Source organism: Pempheris klunzingeri, chromosome 13 (genome assembly GCF_042242105.1).
Source record: "Pempheris klunzingeri isolate RE-2024b chromosome 13, fPemKlu1.hap1, whole genome shotgun sequence".
Taxonomy (NCBI): domain Eukaryota; kingdom Metazoa; phylum Chordata; class Actinopteri; order Acropomatiformes; family Pempheridae; genus Pempheris; species Pempheris klunzingeri.
The window spans coordinates 20,095,227-20,114,206 of NC_092024.1; the positions used below are offsets into that span (position 1 = coordinate 20,095,227).

General features: G+C 41.8%; 1 protein-coding gene across 3 annotated transcripts in view; it reads left to right on the forward strand.

The window, feature by feature from the left end:
- Positions 1-18,980, forward strand: part of pacs2 (phosphofurin acidic cluster sorting protein 2) — a 56,600-nt gene that overhangs the window by 24,319 nt on the left and 13,301 nt on the right. For 2 of the 3 annotated variants that reach the window (XM_070841733.1, XM_070841735.1), the window contains exons 2-9: positions 12,624-12,711; positions 13,779-13,868; positions 14,813-14,938; positions 16,410-16,572; positions 16,857-16,930; positions 17,480-17,560; positions 18,382-18,441; positions 18,533-18,687. In XM_070841733.1, coding sequence (XP_070697834.1) covers positions 12,624-12,711; positions 13,779-13,868; positions 14,813-14,938; positions 16,410-16,572; positions 16,857-16,930; positions 17,480-17,560; positions 18,382-18,441; positions 18,533-18,687 — 837 coding nt within the window. The remainder of the gene's footprint in view (positions 1-12,623; positions 12,712-13,778; positions 13,869-14,812; positions 14,939-16,409; positions 16,573-16,856; positions 16,931-17,479; positions 17,561-18,381; positions 18,442-18,532; positions 18,688-18,980) is intronic. The other variant, XM_070841734.1, reaches the window with a different exon arrangement.

Below are 18,980 nucleotides of genomic sequence, written 5' to 3' on the forward strand. Positions count from 1 at the left end.
GGGTATGTAAATAACACCTTTTTTGTGAACAATTCCCTTATAGTCTTAAGTTTAAGTATGATTTTGAATGCAGGACTGCAGAGGTACTGCTACTTAAGGAAATATTCAGTCAAGTAGATTATCTCCTTGTACATGCAAAAACAGTGCCACAGTTTACATCACTGCACAGTGTTTCCTTTACAGTATTATATGCTCTGGGGACGCAGATATTGTGTGTGCAGTCAAGTGTGGTCTCTAATCTCTGTTCTCGATCGCAGCCACTCTCCACTCCCTCACCTTTCCTGCCTCTCTCTCCGCTCTCTGATGCTCAACAAACCAGAAATACCTCCAAAGTAATTCAGTCATGCGTCTTGTTTACCAACTTCTTCCTCTGTCTGCAGCCGGTGAAGCGTGTGGTGAAGAGTGTGTGTTTAGAGAATGTGTTGGTATGGCACGTCGGCCATTCCAGGTCCATGGTGTGAGGCATGTTTACAGTATGATGCCACCTGCTCTGACGCAGTGCCAGCCATGACCATGCTGTGTGCATGTGTGACGATGTGTGTGTGTGTGTGTGTGTAGGGGTGTATTTAAATCTCATACAGGGATGCATTTAAATAGCGGGAATGCAATATTCCTCTGTAATGTTTGCGTCTCAGGTTTCAGTCTGGGCCTGGCGGGCAGACAGGACACCGTGTCCCATATGACCGTCGCTTTTTCTTCGTCCCTCTTTGATGTCAAAGCATGCAAAATATCCCCTTTCAGTATTTACGTGCATACTGTGTGTGTGTACAGTAAACTGCAGCATGTGTAATCGCTGTTGCCTTAGCGACAGAGTCCCACCAATGTGTCCGTACTGTGCGACAGGTGCAAGATGTTTCCTCACCAAATCTCACTCTCAGTTGGAAATGATGTGATGAAGAGACCGTGTCGCCTCATCAGAGAGGAGAGGCAGATGTGTGAGCAGGCGGCGCACCTCGATGGAAAGATAAACACGCAGAAATCGCAATCACTCTTCACCAAAGACAAAAAAAGATCAGTCAAAAAAATCAGTGTTTGTGATAAGACCATAATTTACCAGCAGATGTGTGAGGAAAGTAAAAGAGGATTGATTTTCCTTTCTTTGAAAGTTAATGTCAGTTATACACACACTGGTGACAAATGAAGGGAAAAACCAACATTAAGCGTGTTAGTATAGAGTCAAACTACCATGAGCCTCCAGAACAGCTTCAGCGCTCTTTGTCAAGTCTGTGGAATTCTACTGAATAAAGATGAAGTCCATTCCTCCACAAGATATTCCCTCATTTATACATAGATCCTTTATTTAATCAGGTAATCTCTATGAGACCAAGATCTCTTTTGCAAGAGAGACCTGAGTACAGTAGACTGAGAGAAAAACAAACATAACACATGGACACAGCATCAGAGACGATCACAGACATCACTTCATTGATTTGAAGAGGAAAGTTTGAATTCATATCACTTGACCTTGTGGAGTGACTTGTCTTACATGTTCCTCTTCGCAAATTTTATTCACGTTATTTTCATACCAGCCCAAAACGCTCAGTGAGCACAGAAGCATCAAAGTACCTGGCAGCTGATGGACATGTAAGCTGCTGCAGGGATTGAACCTGTTACTTTAACAGTGCTTAACTGCTTAAACTGCTGATTAAAAGCTAAATTAAGTGCACTGAAGGTTTTAGTTTTTGATGCCATGTGTCAGAGGGATGAACAGACTGTTCTCAGGCAGCAGCAGGTTTCCTGTCACGGCCATAAAATTCTTCGGTTTAGTCACTTCTGAGTCAGCGGTGAAACTCTGAAAGCTCCAAAATACAGACGGGTGACAAACTGAAGTACAAACCAAGACTAATTGTCTTAGAAATATGCTGGACCACCATGAGCCTCCTTGGTTAAATCTACACGAGGGAACGTTCCCTCATCTAGTGCACTGTTCACTGTGCTGGAGAGACTCTCTCTTCAGCCTAAAATGGCCCGCAGGTCTTCAGCTATGCTGTGACACAGCTTATGGCATCATTTTCACCCTCAAAATGGGCCTGTGAGCTCTCTCTGCGCCCATTTACAGTGAGTTTTCCCTTAAATTGACACCCATGTGTAGATCCGACCTACTTCTATACTGCCAGTATAATCAGTATTACACACTATTGTTGTTTGATGTATGAACAATTGCAAGTCTGAATTGTCCTAAAGTGGCCACTTAACAGAGGGTGGCGTATTTTGATTAACAACATGACCTTTTCTCAAGCTTTGCATTCCCCACTAGTGGGAAGGTTCTTCATTTTTCATTCATCGAACGAATTTGTTTTTGTTCTTTAATGAGAATTACAGTCTGCGGGGGGTCGCTGATGTAAGTCTGGTTGTTCTGAACATTACAGGATGTTGTTGCACACACGCCTACAGACATGTAACATTTCTTAGAAGCATATTTGTTTGAGAAAGAATGAATTTTAGTTCAATTGTAAGTTGGTGGTGAAAAAGATGATATGATATGATATATATATATATATATATATATATATATATATATGTATATATAGTGAAAATGTTGCTATACATTCGCTTATTTCACAGCTTCACACTAAAGAAATCAACAGTTCGACACAAAAATACTGACTTTTTATTAATTTAAAAATGAGATTATTGCTTAGGCTATCAGAACTGCATCCGTACCATAATTGACCAATCACAATCGTATTTCAGTGAAGTCGTGTAATAAACATGGAGGTGATTTCTGGCTTCTGCTACTTTAAGTTTAAAAACAGTAATTCATTGAATTGAAGACAAATCTTTGCTGTTTTTGACCATTAGCATTACTTTTGCTGCTTCCTTAAAGTTTTACAGTATATTTAACCCCAGTATTTCTGTGCCAGTGCCACACCTCATTTTTCATTCACTGACAGGTGAGGGATCTGTGGTCTGACAGAGAAAACACTCAGCAGCAGCTCCAAGTTTCCTCTTAGTCTATCGAAAAATTGGGTATTCCTCAAAATACAAGTTACTGCAGCTTGTTTTAGAGTCTCTAAAGGATTGTTTTCACGTTTTTTCTCAGTGAGTCACAAAGTGAGAGATGGCTTGAATCAGACTGACAGAGCGAGAGAGAGATGGACAGAGACAGAGGGATGTTGGGTTTTCCAGAACCTCAAGAGACTTGAGAATTTAGGTCACTTGAGCTCTCAGACACACAGCATTCACACAGTAGGAAAACAGCATGAGCTGCACGAGAGGCCTGCCCAAACAGGGTCAGGGAGATGATGTTGATTACTGCATTATATTCAGATACCACATTAGAGAACAAACAACTGCACACAACAGATTTTGCACAGAAACATCTTTCGAGGCTTTTACAGACACTGTCTGCAGTTAAACATGCAAATGTTGGAAAATCAATATGCTAGTTAGCTAACCAACAGTACCTGCCTACAGTAGATTACTCTCATTTAAGCTCAGCTTTATTAACTCCAAGTCACCATGTAAATGAATATGGCACGTTGGATAGCAGCGGCCATAACTAGTTAATACTCACTTCTGTCCACAGCATGTCAGGTGGTGTCACATTTTAGTTATGATTTACAACAGTTAAGACCGCAGGGGGTAATAACAGCAAAGAGCCTTTCCTGTCCATGGTTAATAACCACCTAAGAGTTTTCCACAGAAACATTAACATTAACAGAAACATTAACGCAGGACTTGATTTTTGGACAAACATGCCTGGTGAAAGGAATCCCAGCTTTAAGTGCACCACTACAACAGCAGATTCAGTGTGTGGTGTAAATAAAATGAGGTGACGTATTGTATGTGTTTTTTGTTGTATGTGGTAACAAATGTACAAGCTGGGGGTGGGGGGGTGGGGGGTGGGGTACAGGGTGGAGGGTATTCAGTTGTTACAAACTGTGTCCATTAACAACAGCAGACTGAAACTCAGATCCCACATGAAGCCTCCATTTATGGCAACCTTGAGGGAAGGGGTACCTTCAGTTCCCAGCCAGAGTGCGAGAGTAATCCAGCCGGGGCTCATGGAACTTTGGAGGGAACATGCTGTTAATTGGCTGGCTAGCACAGTTGAGTTTGGGGTATGCAGCATCCTTGGGCAGTGGTGCAAAACACCAATGTTTGCATGCTCAGCTTTAACAGGTCAGCAGGTCCAGTGGTGTTGAGTCACTGTCACAATTTGTGGCATCTGTCATGAGAGCCACAGTTAGTTCGAAGCAACGCTGGACTGGGATTTCATGTTTTTGTCACTGAGTTGTATAGGAAAGCACCTTTTTGTACAACACATAATACAATTTCAGTTTCCAAATAGGTTTATCCCCTAATAGCTTTTGTTGCTGGGTTAGACTCCAAAAGATGGTGAAAAACTGATAAATGGCCACATAAAACAGATGAATATGGAAGTGAAACGCATTGCTCTGTCGAGCTTGTCCCTCGATGCTTCAGCTCTCCTGACTGTGGTGCCCTCATGGAAATGTCAGAACAGAAGAAGTGCATCAATATGACGCACATCAAATTGACTCTTAATGCATTCCAGCCTGTAAAAAGAAAAGACGAGCACTCAGATTCAGCCACTCACACACACACACACACAGTCTGACTGTACTCCACTATATTCATATCTGATGGTTGCCTGTTAACCTACATCAGAGGAGGAGAAAAAAATATTTCCATGGCAACCCTGGAAATCCATGTGTGTTTGAGCAGCAATATGTCTGAATTAAACGTCATCATCAGAGGCTGTCCGGACTGTTAGCGGGCAGTTCGGACCCATTAATTTGTTTGCTTCATATTAACAATCCCAGAGCACATCAAGCTCTTTCCCATCAGCTGTTTCTGTATGTGCTGTTACTGTATGTGTGTGTGTGTGTGTGTGTGTGTGTGTGTGTGTGTGTGTGGCTGCTTTATGTGCAGCATCTGTCGATTTACTGCTAGTCTTGTGTTTCAAATATTAGAAGTAATCAGATCCTTGTGCTCCTCTCGGTCTGAGCTCGTCTCAGCCTGCTTGGAGCAGTCAATGTGGTAACATCAAAGTGATCCAAAGGTCACGGGTGTGAATCCATGAACAGGTTGTGAAGTCGTGCTTGTGGCTCAATGTGGCGTTACTAAACACCAGAAAATGGAAATTGTTGCATGGGTGAAAAATTGAGAGATGTTTGCTTACATATTATAAAACATGCTTGAGAAATTAGAGAAGTAATTTGATATTAATCTCATGTTCGTGCATCAAGTATGGAGTTGGGGCCACGAGGCAGCAGCCTAGCTTAGCATAAGAACTGGAAACTGGAGAAACTTGTGAAGAACTGTAGCATGCTAAAGTTAACATGGACAACTTTGACTAACCCTGGAAGAAGTCTGAACAAAAGGTTGATGAAACACTGCATAAAAACTCAAACTCGCTGTGGAACGATTCAGGTGTTGGGATATTTGTTTCTTAGACGGTGTTTTACACAGACTCGGCAGCACATTGACCTTATAGAGGAACAATTATGTTCTGCAGAAGCAAGTCATTCCTTCTGGCTCACAGCTGTGGGGAAAAGTATTCATTTTTCAGCAGGAAAACAAACCCAAACACGGATGACGGCCGTGCCAGCGCTGTGTGTCATGTAGGAAAAAACAGTGAGTGCTGACATGTGTGGCTTTTTCTCCACAGTCACCAGACCACTGAATAAATTGAGGAGTATTCGTAAAAGCAAAACACGGGCCTACTGTAACTTTCATCACAAGACCATCAAAGGTGCTTTGAAACAGAGCTGGGATCCTCAAATCTGCCAAAAGCAGAACAGCTGATGCCAGACAGTGCAAACAATGGACCTGACAAATATAGAGAAGTTCTGACTCGCATGACAAACACTGTTTTTTCACTGTAGTGAACAAATCTAGATCAGCTTTAAGATTCAGGACAGAATAACACTTCTGAAAAAGGTGGTGGAGTATAATTTGATGCAGTCTGCTGCGCCAGCTCAGCCGCGCTGACGTTTATACAAGAAGTGGGAGTGCTGGAGGCCAGGAGAGTCAGGACTGTTGTGCTTTGTAGTGACCCGAAATGATTTTCTTCTTTTTGTTCAGCCCTGACATGTTATCGAACATTGCAAGGTTGGCCTGAATCCAATTTCAGTTCAGCAGATTCAGAAATTGGATTTTCTTTTAGAGGCCGAAAGTCTTAAAAAGCATGACGTGTCCTGTCTCCTATGACGAGATTGAATGCTCTCTGGTTTACCACTAACCTGTAGTCTCACCATAAGTTTTCAATGAAATAAAACAGCACGGACTGTCCCCTCGTACTATTACAGCACATTGGAGAGGCAACTTTGAACTCTGTCTGAGCTCGGCTGTGACATGTTATCAAAAGAAATGCAGAGATATAAAATGGTAAATCACTTAGTTTATCCTTTGCCCTAATGTCTAAGCTTCAATCTGAACATACAGTGTTGCTGCTGTTGTTGGAAGCCTTGTACAATATCATTTGTTCTTCTCTTACTTCTTAAGGTAAATAAACTATTTAAACCCTCTTGAAAGCATATAATAATCTTATGGACCATGAAGCACTGTTGTGCATTAACCTACAGGAACAACACATAAAGTAGTCGGACTTATCTCAACCTTAAACATCAGCAGCAGTAAAATGGCACATCACTTTAATGCAGCAGTAATATTGATTCATAGACATCAGATTTAACAGGAACACTGACCAGGAACATTTTTTAATACTGACATTTTGCTGATAATACTTCCACACTTGTACGTGAATAAAGACATGAGAGCAGGGCTTTCTTCGTAGAGTATTTTCACTGTGTGGTATTAGTACATTTACTTTAATAAAGGATCTAAATACTTCTTCCACCACTGCAAATGGAAGCCCTGAGATGGCTCCTCTCATGATACCTGATACACCGTTAATTCAATTCTTACGTTGTGTTCAAGCATCTATTTTAAGTGCCTCAGTATGTGGGTGAGGTCGGGGCAGAGGAGGAGGAAGTGGCAGTGTGAAGTATGGGAATCTCATTATCGATGCAGCTCGCTGCACAGTTGCCCGACTCTCAGTATTAACAGAAGGAGCAAAGCTGAAACTGGACCTGGGAAGTTTATGTTACCGGACCTCCACTCATCTCCCTTCACTGACTCTCTCTTGCTCTGCATGTTACGGTTGGGTTTATGTACATAATTATTTGATAAACCCTCTTGTTGTTGTGTGTGGGCTTGATTTTTAGATTTACTTTTAGTCTTGTTTTTCAACAATACTTCATATTTACAGGTATCAGTGTCAGCATATCAGTTATCAGTTGGGCAGCTTTTTGTGCCAATGAATACAGAATAAAACACATTTTTCTTGCACCCAGAAAAAGTGCAGCTTTCTTGCCATTAAGTCCAATAGCTTTGAGGTCTTGTTGGTCTTGAAATACACTGTTGGTATCTGTTTCCTCCGGCATCAGCATCTCAAGGGACAAGCAAATCAATGACTAGCGCTGCTCATGGTTTGGGTCAGGGTGTAGGGTGTCACCTCTCTTAATGCCTGTTCCTCTGTGACACCCAAGTTTCCGTCTTTTCCTCTCTATCAAAACGTGAAGACTCAAAGATTCAGTCAGCAGACATTTTACATTTCAAAAGCAGCTGTTCACCTTCTATCGGTATTCATGGCCCTCAAATGATGAATCCTACTGACTTTAATGATGATTTGACTTCTCCTGTAGCATCAAGAGGTTCACATTTGTGGTTTTTTAAGCAAAGTCGCAACAACTATAAGATTGGTTGCCATTATATTCTGTGACATCATCAGGTCAGAATATCATTTTATGCAATCCCTCAATTTATCACCAAATACCTGCAAAGCGAATGACGTGTCGATCCTCCTCCTCTGACCTTTGTGTTTAGTGCTAATTTGCATGTCAGCAAATGCTGGTATGCTTATACACTAACAAAGAACATGGTAAATGTTACACAAGCATGTTAAGGTTGTCAACGTGAGCATGTTTGCATGACAAACAACACCGTACAAACCACCTCTGTTTTCCCTTCTACTTCACAGTGACTGCTAAGATCAAAAACACGCTGTCCGTTGAGATAGACTTGTGATTTTGGGCTTTATAGATAAAAGTGACTTTACTTAAGTAACAGTATTAGTAAAGGTGTTAGTAGTAGTTGTTATAGTAGTAATTATAAAAGGGCAGCAGCAGTAGTATTACCAGTAAGACATTTTAGTAGTAAAAGTAGCAGGAGTGGATAGTAGTGGTACAAGGAATAGCAGTAGATGTAATGAAAGTGCTATTTGTGTCATTTGTCCAAGCAGAAGATAAATTTAGCGGCGTAGAAAGTACAGTACTTCCCTCTGTGGGATGAGATGGAGGCATAATTATGCATAAAATCAAAATAAGTACCTCAAATTTGTGCGGTAAATGAACTGGTGATGTAGCGATGGCAGCAGTAGGCTTAATAAAGAAGGAGTGACTCCCGTTTCATTACATAATGTAACCTCAACTTTTATCCATCCTACTGTTTTTGTTTTACAATACACATCTTCACTGAGCCTCTGTCCAGGCTGTAGACTCTTATTCTTATTTGGTGATCAGAAAATGGTAGATTAACGATTAATGCTGCAGAATCTATAAGCATTAACATATTTTGGTTGTGGGTGGTTCTTATATGATTTGGCATCAGTCACCAGGTGCTCTGGTCCGTTTACTCTGTGTTTACCTTCTGCTCCATGTGGATGCAGCTCCGCCACAGTGACACCAAAACAAATTCCTGTCGGTTTGTTGTTCTTGGCAGATGAAGCGATTTTGATTGTGCTATCACAGCACCGTACAGGGCCTGCTGGTCCTCCCCCCCCTCGGCCTTTGCCAGAGCATCTGTGCTGAGCTGGCCACTGGATGGGGATTTGGCAGGGCCGCGCTACAGGCGGCAGGCCGTGTGTTTCAGCAGAGCAGAGCTCCTCTGGGGCTGCAGCGGCGGGACAGAACAGGGAACAGGTTTCTGGGCTGCAGCGCTGTGTGCTTGTCTGTGTCCATGAATGAAAAGACAGCGGACAAATGCATTAGCTGGTGGCAGTAAGTGTGTCCTCAACTTCGGTTCAGAGTGAATAAGGCAGCAGCTGTTAAGTGAGGCCTCAGCTCTTGGCTGTATTGTCCTGGTATGTCATTCTTTGTATCTCAAAGAAGGAACAGAGAGTACGTCCATGGTCATCAACAGAAAGTGTCACTGTGTTGCTGTTATATTCTTTAAAGAAGGAGCATCATGGAAAACAAGAACTGACTTCTCTTGGGGTGGATGTTGCAGATTTAGACACTTTTATTGAAGTTGCTACTTCTCCCACTTTAGATGAGATAAAATTGTGCTGAAATGTGATGTCGCATAGAAAAACTTTTCTAATCAGAAAATTGAATCAGTTTTATCTGCTTCAACTCGTCGTCTTTTTAAACCCATTTAGACTGAAACACTTCACGCTTCGTGGGTTATCAGATGATCAAAAAGTGTAAATGTAACCAAAAGCATGACTACCAGATTTTTATCCAGATGCTTTTGAGATGTTGAAAAGGTGTAATTGCATTCTCCTCTCCTTCCGTATATGTAATCCAAACTCCTACCGAGTGTAACTATGTCTGTAAGTTGTCAGTGAAGTGACTCCAGCGATGACAAGCAGTCACACAGACTGTGTACAGTCCTACTGTGTATGTTGTCCCTGCTCAGTGCAGCCAATGAATGATCTGTGTGGACAGTGGTGGAGTGTAACTAAGTACATTTACTCAAGTACTGTGCATACGTGTACATTTGAAGTACTTCACTTAGTATTTTATGCTACTTCTTCTTCATTTCAGTAGAAGTCGGTATGAAGTCCTGGAAAGTAAAAGATTTCCTCTGAAACAACTTTTGGTGGGAAAATACAAACATATATGTCCACTAAAATCATAAAATGCTCCCACTTTAAGTTTCACTCATCTCCGCGTGTCATAGTTTTATTTTGGCCAAAGAGCGACGGGTCAGCGCAGATCCTCTTACAAATGAAGTGGTGCTTCATTAGAAATAACATTTTAGCGCCATCCCTTTGGGCAGATTAGCTCCTAGAGCACGATAAACCCATTGTGCAGGATAAAAAAACTGAATGTCAGATATCATTTGTCTGTTTCTGCCCACACAAACCAACATCCAGCCACCTAGCATAACTGAAATAGATGGTGCTGTGGGATTGGAACCAATGGGAACAGGGTAGAATACAAAACAGGACTACAAGAATGCTGCGTATTGTGTGCGTGAGAGCAGGCCGAAGACAATGCAAGCCTTCATTGACTTGTGTCCACTGTGCCTGGGATTTCTTGGGCCGCGTCTCAGCTGAAGAAGAGAAAGGTCTTCATTCAGCCTGCTGGGGCTTCTTCAAACCTGCCATTGTCATCGCTTCTTCTCTCTCCATCCCAGTGTTTTCTTTTCTCTCGAGGCTGATTGATACCCCTCTGCTGCAGCGTTATGTCACTCAGCACACTGTGCGCTTCTGAAAGCCCTCGACTGTTCGCGCTGCTGTTTTCTTTTGTTTGGTGTCTCACCTATCCGTCAGTGTTTTGCCTGCAGTTCTCAAAATAGGAGAATTGGAGAGGAGTTAGATTACAACCAAGGTCAACTCCTCAGCCCTTGCACTACATTACAGTGGATATTTGTGTATTAATGCTGCTTCCCTGGGCCTTTTTCCACTCTGCACTGAGCACATTTCTCCCTCCTCTGTCACTCATGGCAGTTTTGACCCACATCTTTCTCTCTATGTGACAATAAACCTTCGCTTCGTTGTTGAATAGCCGTTCCTGCTGCTGGATGATATTCAATGCTGAGTTATTATGCCCCAGAATATTTTAGGAGTGATGTCATAGCAGCCAACAGCACCGTTAACACTGTTTAATTTTGCAGTAAAAAGGAGAGCCGGATGATAAATGGTTGGAGAAAATAGGCCTCCAGATTGTGAGCAGCCAGCCTGTTCAGAGCAGCTCTTCTGAATGATTCAGTCAAAGGGACAAAAGAGCGCCTCAAAAGAAAAGCTCCCTTTAAAAAAAACTTTTCTTTTCCTTTTCACGTTCGTCTTGTGAGGATGTGTCTCAAAAAATCGTGACAGGCTTGTTAAAGCACCCCCCCCTCACACACACACACACACACTGCCCTAACAATGCCACCCCGGCTGCTCTGCCACCTTCCTGCTTCAGTGTCGCTATTCTGCTCTGCTGGCAAAGGCCCGTCTGCAGATAAAAGAGGATTTAGCTCAGCCTGCTGCAAACTAAACAAGTCTATCTTTTGCCAGTCCTTCCTCCATCGCTCCGGGGACCCGTTTTTTGGGGGATTCATTGAGAAAACACTTTTTTTAGTTGAGGTAGTGGCAGCAGTGCGTTGGCTGCCTCGTTACCTGAAGGTCTTCTGTACAATATGAGTCTGACTAATACAGACTTTTTTAAGATAAAACTGATGTCATTATTTGCTCACGTGACTCAATACACGTTCCTGCTAATAGCTCCACACTATTTGATCGATCTGCAAGTGGTGATAATTTGCCGAAATACCCAGAAACACAACAGTAACAGCAGTGAGGAAGAAGACTGCTGGCTTGTTAATAACGCAGGTTTCAAACTCGTAACAAAAATCAACTTAATCGTCTTATGAGGAAGTAAACATGTAAACCTGTTTGTTAGACCTCAGAGATACTTGCAGTGCATTTTGTAAATGTGAATATAACTCCTCAGGGCACCTTTGAAGGAATATTCATGCCCATTTTATCTCTTGCTGAGAGTTTGATGAGAAGATTGATATCTATTCTCTCATATCTGTCTACAAGGGTTTTTGTGCCTTTCTCTTCCATATTGTGACGTATTTCTGAGTGATACAGAATATGGATGTGGACTGGAAACATTTATGTTTACGCTCAGTTCGGGATGAGTCATTGAAAATGTTTTAGGAGAAAAAAAGAGGAATTTTTAATTTTTTTGATGTGAATTTGGGATATGATAAGAACAAACAATTAAGAGAGGCACACAGGTTTAGAACTGCTCATAAAGCATATTTTTACTTCACTGTGTATGAAGTATGAAGATAGAGCCAATGTGCGATTAGCTTAGCTTATCTTAGCTTAGCAGTTCCTTTAAATCTACGCAGTTAAATACTTTATATGTCTTTTGTGTCATTGACAGACAAACAGAAATCTAAACAAAAAGGTAAAGTTATGGTTTTACAGGCAAAACAGTGCCAGTATTTCTGTTTGTGAACCGATTTTACACCTGAGCAGCACATTTTAAATTTGATAAACTAAACTTGTCAGTACTGTGTGGTGGAACCACTGCTCCTAAATGACCTTAAACATATTTCTGTACCACCATTTCTTATTACTTATCAGCCTGAATCAACAAATCTGTGATAAGCTGAAGTGTGCCAACGGCTTAAGCTGCTCAGCATTAGAGCATCAAATTAACACCTACTGCAAATGTTCACAGGGGCAGAGAGTCATCGCACCTGCTGATCGACTGATGCTGTGTTTCCTGACTTACCGTCTGTGTTTGGCTTTTTAGTAAACAGTTTACTGGTGTTTTTGTGGATGACTAATCTGTTTGTGCATATTAAAATAACCCACCAGCAGCACTAAACCAAGCATTCCCTCTACATCTCTCTCTCTCTCTCCTCAGATTGTGCAGCCTGACTCTGAAGAAGCTGGTGGTGATGAGGGAACTTGATAAAGAGCTGATCTCTGTGGTCATAGCGGTTAAAATCCAGGTATGCTGTGCAAACAGACACAACGGAGCCAACGTCTACAAACCTGCTGCAGGCACAAACAAGTGGGGGATAATGTGCAAAAATGGCCACAAAGCATAATCCCTCTTTTTACCCAGCTTTGTTCTAGATATCAATAATTTGACACTAAAAATGATTTTATTGGTTTAAAATGACCGCAGCATAGAGGTGTGGTGGTTAGCACTGCTGCCTCCCAGCAAGAAGGTTCCAGGTTTGAACCCCAGTGTGGAGTTAGCACGTTCTCCCCCCGTGCCTCCCACAGTGCAGAGACATGCAAGTTAATTGGTGACTCTAAATTGCCTGGAAGTGTGAGTGTGAGCATGAATGGTTTTCTGTCTCTATGTGTCGGCCCTGTGATTGACTGGCGACCAGTCCAGGGTGTACCCCCCTTTTACCCAGTGTCTGCTGGGATATGCTCCAGCTCCCCTGCGGCCCCCAAGGACAAGCGGTAAAGATATTGGATGGATAAAAATAGTTTCGTCGCCTCAGTTATCAGAACCGCTCCAGTCTGCTGTACAGAATTAACAGACCATAGAAAGCTGTAATTGACCGATCAGAATAACCACCAAATATTCAACAAAGCAGTGTAATTAAGACGTATAATATTTGCTCTGCTGAATGGCAAAAGACGAGCCATAGCGGTTTATGTTTTACTCTTAGCTGTTTTCAATCAAGATTTTATGATTCAGTATATTTTTTTCCATCTTTAAGGCAAGTTGTAAGAGACTTGTTGGGGAATGAACGTCACATCTGGTTCTACTTTTTTCAAAGATATGTTCATAACCTGAACAATTAATTGATGAATAATCAAAACAGGAAAGAGGAATTCAAACATGCACTGTGAAACAGTTTAGTTTGCTTTATATGGCGGTGAAGCACATGACATTTGTAGTAAATGTTCTGACACATGCACAAACACTAAAATGTGTTGAATCCTGACAAATAATTCATGCCTTGCACCTTCACTGCAGATCGAATAAAAGCAGTGAAAATACTTCCAGGGGAAGAGCTTCCACTAAACGAAACACCAACCCATTTGTTTTTCACAGGGCTCCAAACGGATTCTGAGGTCCCATGAGATCGTGCTGCCACCCAGTGGGTCCGTGGAGACGGATTTGGCTCTCACCTTCTCACTGCAGGTAAAAATATATCAGCAGGCTGCTGTTCGGTAAAAAGGGAACATCGTAGGTTATCATATAAACCCTTTATGAATGTTCTTTTAGGTCTATATTTGCTGTTTTTTTTATTGGAAATGAGATTTTGCTGGAGTAAATAAGTGTGGGATGAGCTTTATTACACTTGTTGCCGTGGCAACTGCTAAAACGTAGATTAGATATTGATGAGATATGAAGCCTTTTTTCTGTTCTGTGAAATACTGTCTGGAGAGGCTTCTCTATCGCGTGTGCACAAATGACAAAGCGTTGCAAGATCATTGAAGGATAAAGCTGGAAATATTTCTGTTATTGTCAAGAAATCTGATGAAAAGACTGAAACCAACATTGTGTCCATCCTTTGATCACTGCTTTCAGACTTTTCCAGCTTCCCTCCTTTTAAAAACAGTCACAGATTTCATTTTCAAAGAAGGTTAAGTCATTTCCTAAAACAGCTGTGCACTGTGTTTCTTTTAAAGACCTATTTTCTTCATCATCTTCTTACTCTGAGTGATGAGGTCCTATAGGGGCACACAGTTTACTGCCAAAATTACAGTTTGGGTTATTCTACATACATTTTTGTATATCTCTGTTCTTACTTGTTTGAAGTGGCCGTGGCTCTAAAGATGATTTCACTTAATTTAAATCACTTCATATTAAAAGTCTTAGAGAAATATTTTCAATGTTCTATTTCCAGGCACTTTAAACAGTATTTATCTGGGGCTGTTTTCAGCAGCCTGTTTGATGCTCTAGTGAGTATCTCCAGCAGCAGGATGCAGTATCTGTCTCAATGATTGGTGTGAGTAGTAGTTGCTGGACAATAATGATGCTGTATGGGACAGAGGGATAACACATATCAGGATTTACATGCAATTCTAATTGAGTAATTTGTGCTTTGTCCTCCCTTTTTTCCTGATTTCCTCTCCCTTCAGTACCCTCACTTCTTAAAAAGAGAAGGAAACAAGCTGCAGATCATGCTGCAAAGGCGGAAGAGATACAAGAACCGAACTATCTTGGGCTACAAGACTCTTGCAGTGGGATCTATTGACATGGCCGAGGTACAGTGTGACCCTGGCGTTCATGTTAAGTGTTGTCTATGTGAATTATAATGATAATGATCACACAGTTTGTGTTATTACTGTTGCAGCAGGTGGGAGGAAGGTTGTACCTGATGTGGGTTGCACTTTTTGTCTGTGGCAGGAGTAAAAAGATGCATCACCTGTAATGGGCTGTTAGTGTCAGGACCGGTATGAAAACATAATGAGACTTTGTCCTCCTCATCTTCATCAAGCCAGGTGACAGTTCAGTTAAGTTCCTGGCTCTTGAAATCACACAGCTCTAAAAACACTGTCTTAAATAAATTATTTAAAATTATTCCCCTCTGATAAGTCTGAAAATAATACTTTTAACCATGAAGACTTAAGATAGTTTCACTTTTTCTCATTACTGTCCTGCTTTGTTCAATTTATCCCCAAAGAAGTGAAGAACACTCTTTGCTTAAAGCTACATCACCCGCTGTTGTTTCTTGTGCTTTAAGAAAACCTTGAATACATGAATAAGCAACTTGCTTCAGATGAATACTTTTCAGTGCAGATGATGCTGATACACTAAGGAGTTCCCATATGGCCGACAAAGCTCAGTGGAGCTTATTAAGGTCACATCTGAGCAGCTGAGAGAAGACAAAAAAAACATTTCGGCGCCAGGGAGGAAAAAGAAGAAGCAGAAACACAGAGTTGTGCTTAACCATAAGAAAGAAATCTTTCTCATTTTTTTCAGCTCAAGGATACAAACGCTCTGACGCACCAAACCACACAAGATACAGTGTAAATTTCTAAAGGCGAACACAGTCCCACAGGACTATACTAGAACAGAGAGATTTGTCCAGATTTGGGGCGGTGTTGTCCTCATGTGACCTGGGGTTGAAACTCTGGAGTGGCTTTTATGTCCAGAACGACTGACACTGCGTCTGTCACTCAGTAAATACTACGGCATATTTCACTCTGCCTCAAACAGCAGGAAACAGCTGGTTGTAAAACCGTAGCACCCAGGTGTGAATTATGGGTCAGTGGGAGGTCAGGGTCATTCTGTCAAACCTTAATGCACAATATTATGTTTCTCACTTGTAAAGTCTTAAGATGTGCATTATAGTACTAATGAGAGGAAATAAAACTGCCTGCTGTTTAATGTATTTAACGTGTATTTAATGTGTTTATGTTTTCAATAATTTGAACTTAACTCAAAGTTGTGATTCATCAAATGTGTATCTCTTGTCATGATTTATAGATAAAGCCAATTGTGGAAGGAGTCACGATGGTTTGTCATGTTTAAAATGTCTGGGAAACACTGCATTATGGTGTACAGAGTTTGCTGCAGTAAGAGAACTTCACATTTCTGCAAAAATGGAATATGGAGACTGGCTGTGAAGAATGACAAGACCAGAGAAGAGAGCTCAGATCGCTGAATCTGACTGAAGTGAAACACTCGTCTCTCATGTTGTGCCTCTGCCCTCCTTTCTTTCACCTCTCCCAGGTGATGCAGCACCCGACAGAGGGAGGCCAGGTTCTGCCTCTGTGCAGCAACCAGAAAGACATGCTGGGGAAGGTGGCGGAGATCTGGATCTTCTCCCTGTCCAGTCAGCCGATAGACCACGAGGAGGCAGCCCTGCAGGGAGGACAGAAGATCAAATGCACAGGTACATTCTGCCTCTTGGTCTGAGGTTAAGACAGCTGGAAGCCATCTTTGTCACCTGATGTGCTCAACGGGCTAAACAGAGCAGCGATCGCAGGGTTCAGGGGTTGTTTTCCTCTCTAATCATGCAGAAAGCGAGTAATTTCAGGTAGCATTTGGCTCTGTGTTTACTGTACTTCATGTATTTTCAGAGCTTGGCTGGATATCAAATTTAAAACGGTCATTGAAATATGTATGAGGTGTCTTCCACACGCAGCCTTTAATGTCCCTACTTGCCTCCTGCTTTAGATAACTACTCAGAGGAAGAATATGAGAGCTTCTCCTCAGAGCAGGAGGCCAGCGACGACGCCGTGCAGGGACAGGTGAGCCGGCTCATGAGTCAAAGCACTTTACCTTATCCTGGGAAGCTGGTTAATAATCAGCAGTGGGACTGATTACATCTTCTCATGAACTGCACTTAAGTGGACATTTGAGGCACTTATACTTCTACTCCACTTCATTTCAGAGGCAAATATTGTACATTTTACTGGAGCTTCAGTTACTAGTTAGTTCACAAAGTAAGAAGTAGAAGTAAGAAACGCATGAAAATGTACAAAAACTAGAGCTGAATAAATAAATCCATAAATCATTTTTCATGCAACTTATCAAATGTGACGATTTGCATTTGTATTATGCAAGGACTTTACCAGGAGTATTTCTACAGTGTGGTATTAGTACTTCTTTAGAATCTGAACGTCCACCACCGCTGTTTAATAATTGAGCCCTCAGTTGGTGCAGGAGGTTGGAATAAAACATCTGCACTGTGTAATTTGTCAGGGAAAACTTAAAGACATACAAGTGTAAATAATGCATTGTTTTTCTTTTTAACGGGAGGCTGTGTTTTCACTGGGCTTCATCTTCACCTTGTGTAGGATCTTGAGGATGACGAGTACGATGTGAGAAAGCCAAAGAAGCAGAGGAGGTCGATTGTAAGGACCCCCTCTATCACCAGAGTAAGTGAACCGGGGATTAGAGGAGGCCCGACTTCAGTGTACAGAAACAATACACTGAGGTGTAGTCTCGACCATGGCAGTGTCTGTGCAGTGCACCCTGACAGTAACTGACAGTAACAGACTATTTCTTGGTCAGGTGTAGTATCTTCCTGGAGTCTTCACTGGTTACTGGCAACCTCAGGGTGACGACATGATCTCCAGGAAGTCACTGATCTTGACCAAGAAATAGTCCCACGCATGACCCCATAAAACCACAGTGTATCAGTTTTACACTTTGGGTTTTATACAGATGAAACAAACAAGATATAACATGTTGATGAGGGAGGTGCTGGTACCAGGTTAGCTGTTTGCACTGATGCATCAGTTCAGTAGAAAAAGAACACAGCATTTATTCAGGTACTAAAGTTGAATGGGCCTCTGAAAAAGGCATCAGTTATTTCTATTTAACACTTCATTTTGTATTTGATTAATTTGCAGATGGTCAAAAGATATTCAGCACCTTTCAGTGAGCTTTAATCAGACAGTTTTAACACGTTTCTGCACATGTGTGATGTGGTTTTTTAGAGCTCAGTGAGTCGAAGCAGGAGATGAACGCTTGAGAAAGCAGATGAAGCATGATGTTGCTTGATCATTGATTTACATGAGCACACGCAAACACTGCAAATGTATCTACTGCCGGTAAAAAGACTAAGATGGAGGAGCTCCTGCTCAGCAGCGGCTGTAGCTGTTTTCTCTGTGTTGGATTGCCGAGAGCACTGTAGTAAATCATAACTAGGTCACAGACTGACTTGTGCTTGTGTGTTTATCCTCATCTGTTTTAGCAGCAGAACTTTAAGCAGCGAGTGGTGGCTCTCCTGAAGCGGTTCAGAGTTTCAGATGAGGTGGGTGTTTCTGTCTCATGTTGCTCTGGGAATTTAGTTTTCTCTGTGGAGCTTCTTAACATGTATTGTCTTTGCCTTTGTGTGTGTGAAGGTGCTGGACTCGGAGCAGGACCCCGCAGAGCCGCCGCCGGAGGTGGAGGAAGAGGACCTGGACCTGGACAGCGTAGAGTTTGAGAACCCGAGCGACAGCGGCCCGGAGCTGGACGACGATGACAGCGTCCTCAGCACACCAAAACCCAAACTCAAGTGAGTGTTGCTCAGCAGTAATGAATGTGTGTGTTTTTATTTGTGAAATTTTTGGCTTATATGAGGTGTTGCAGGTCATATAATGATGATAATAAAGTTAAAATGCCTCATAAAAATTCCAAAATATCCATTTCCTTATGTTCAATGTTCATTAAACAGTGAAGCAGGCAGCTGAGGCTGAAATAACAGAGAGCTGCTTTACTAGAAGCATTTGTCATGTTATGGAAGCTGTATTTATCCAATACTTATATTCTATGATTATTACAATTCAACAAATATAATTTAAAAGTGTG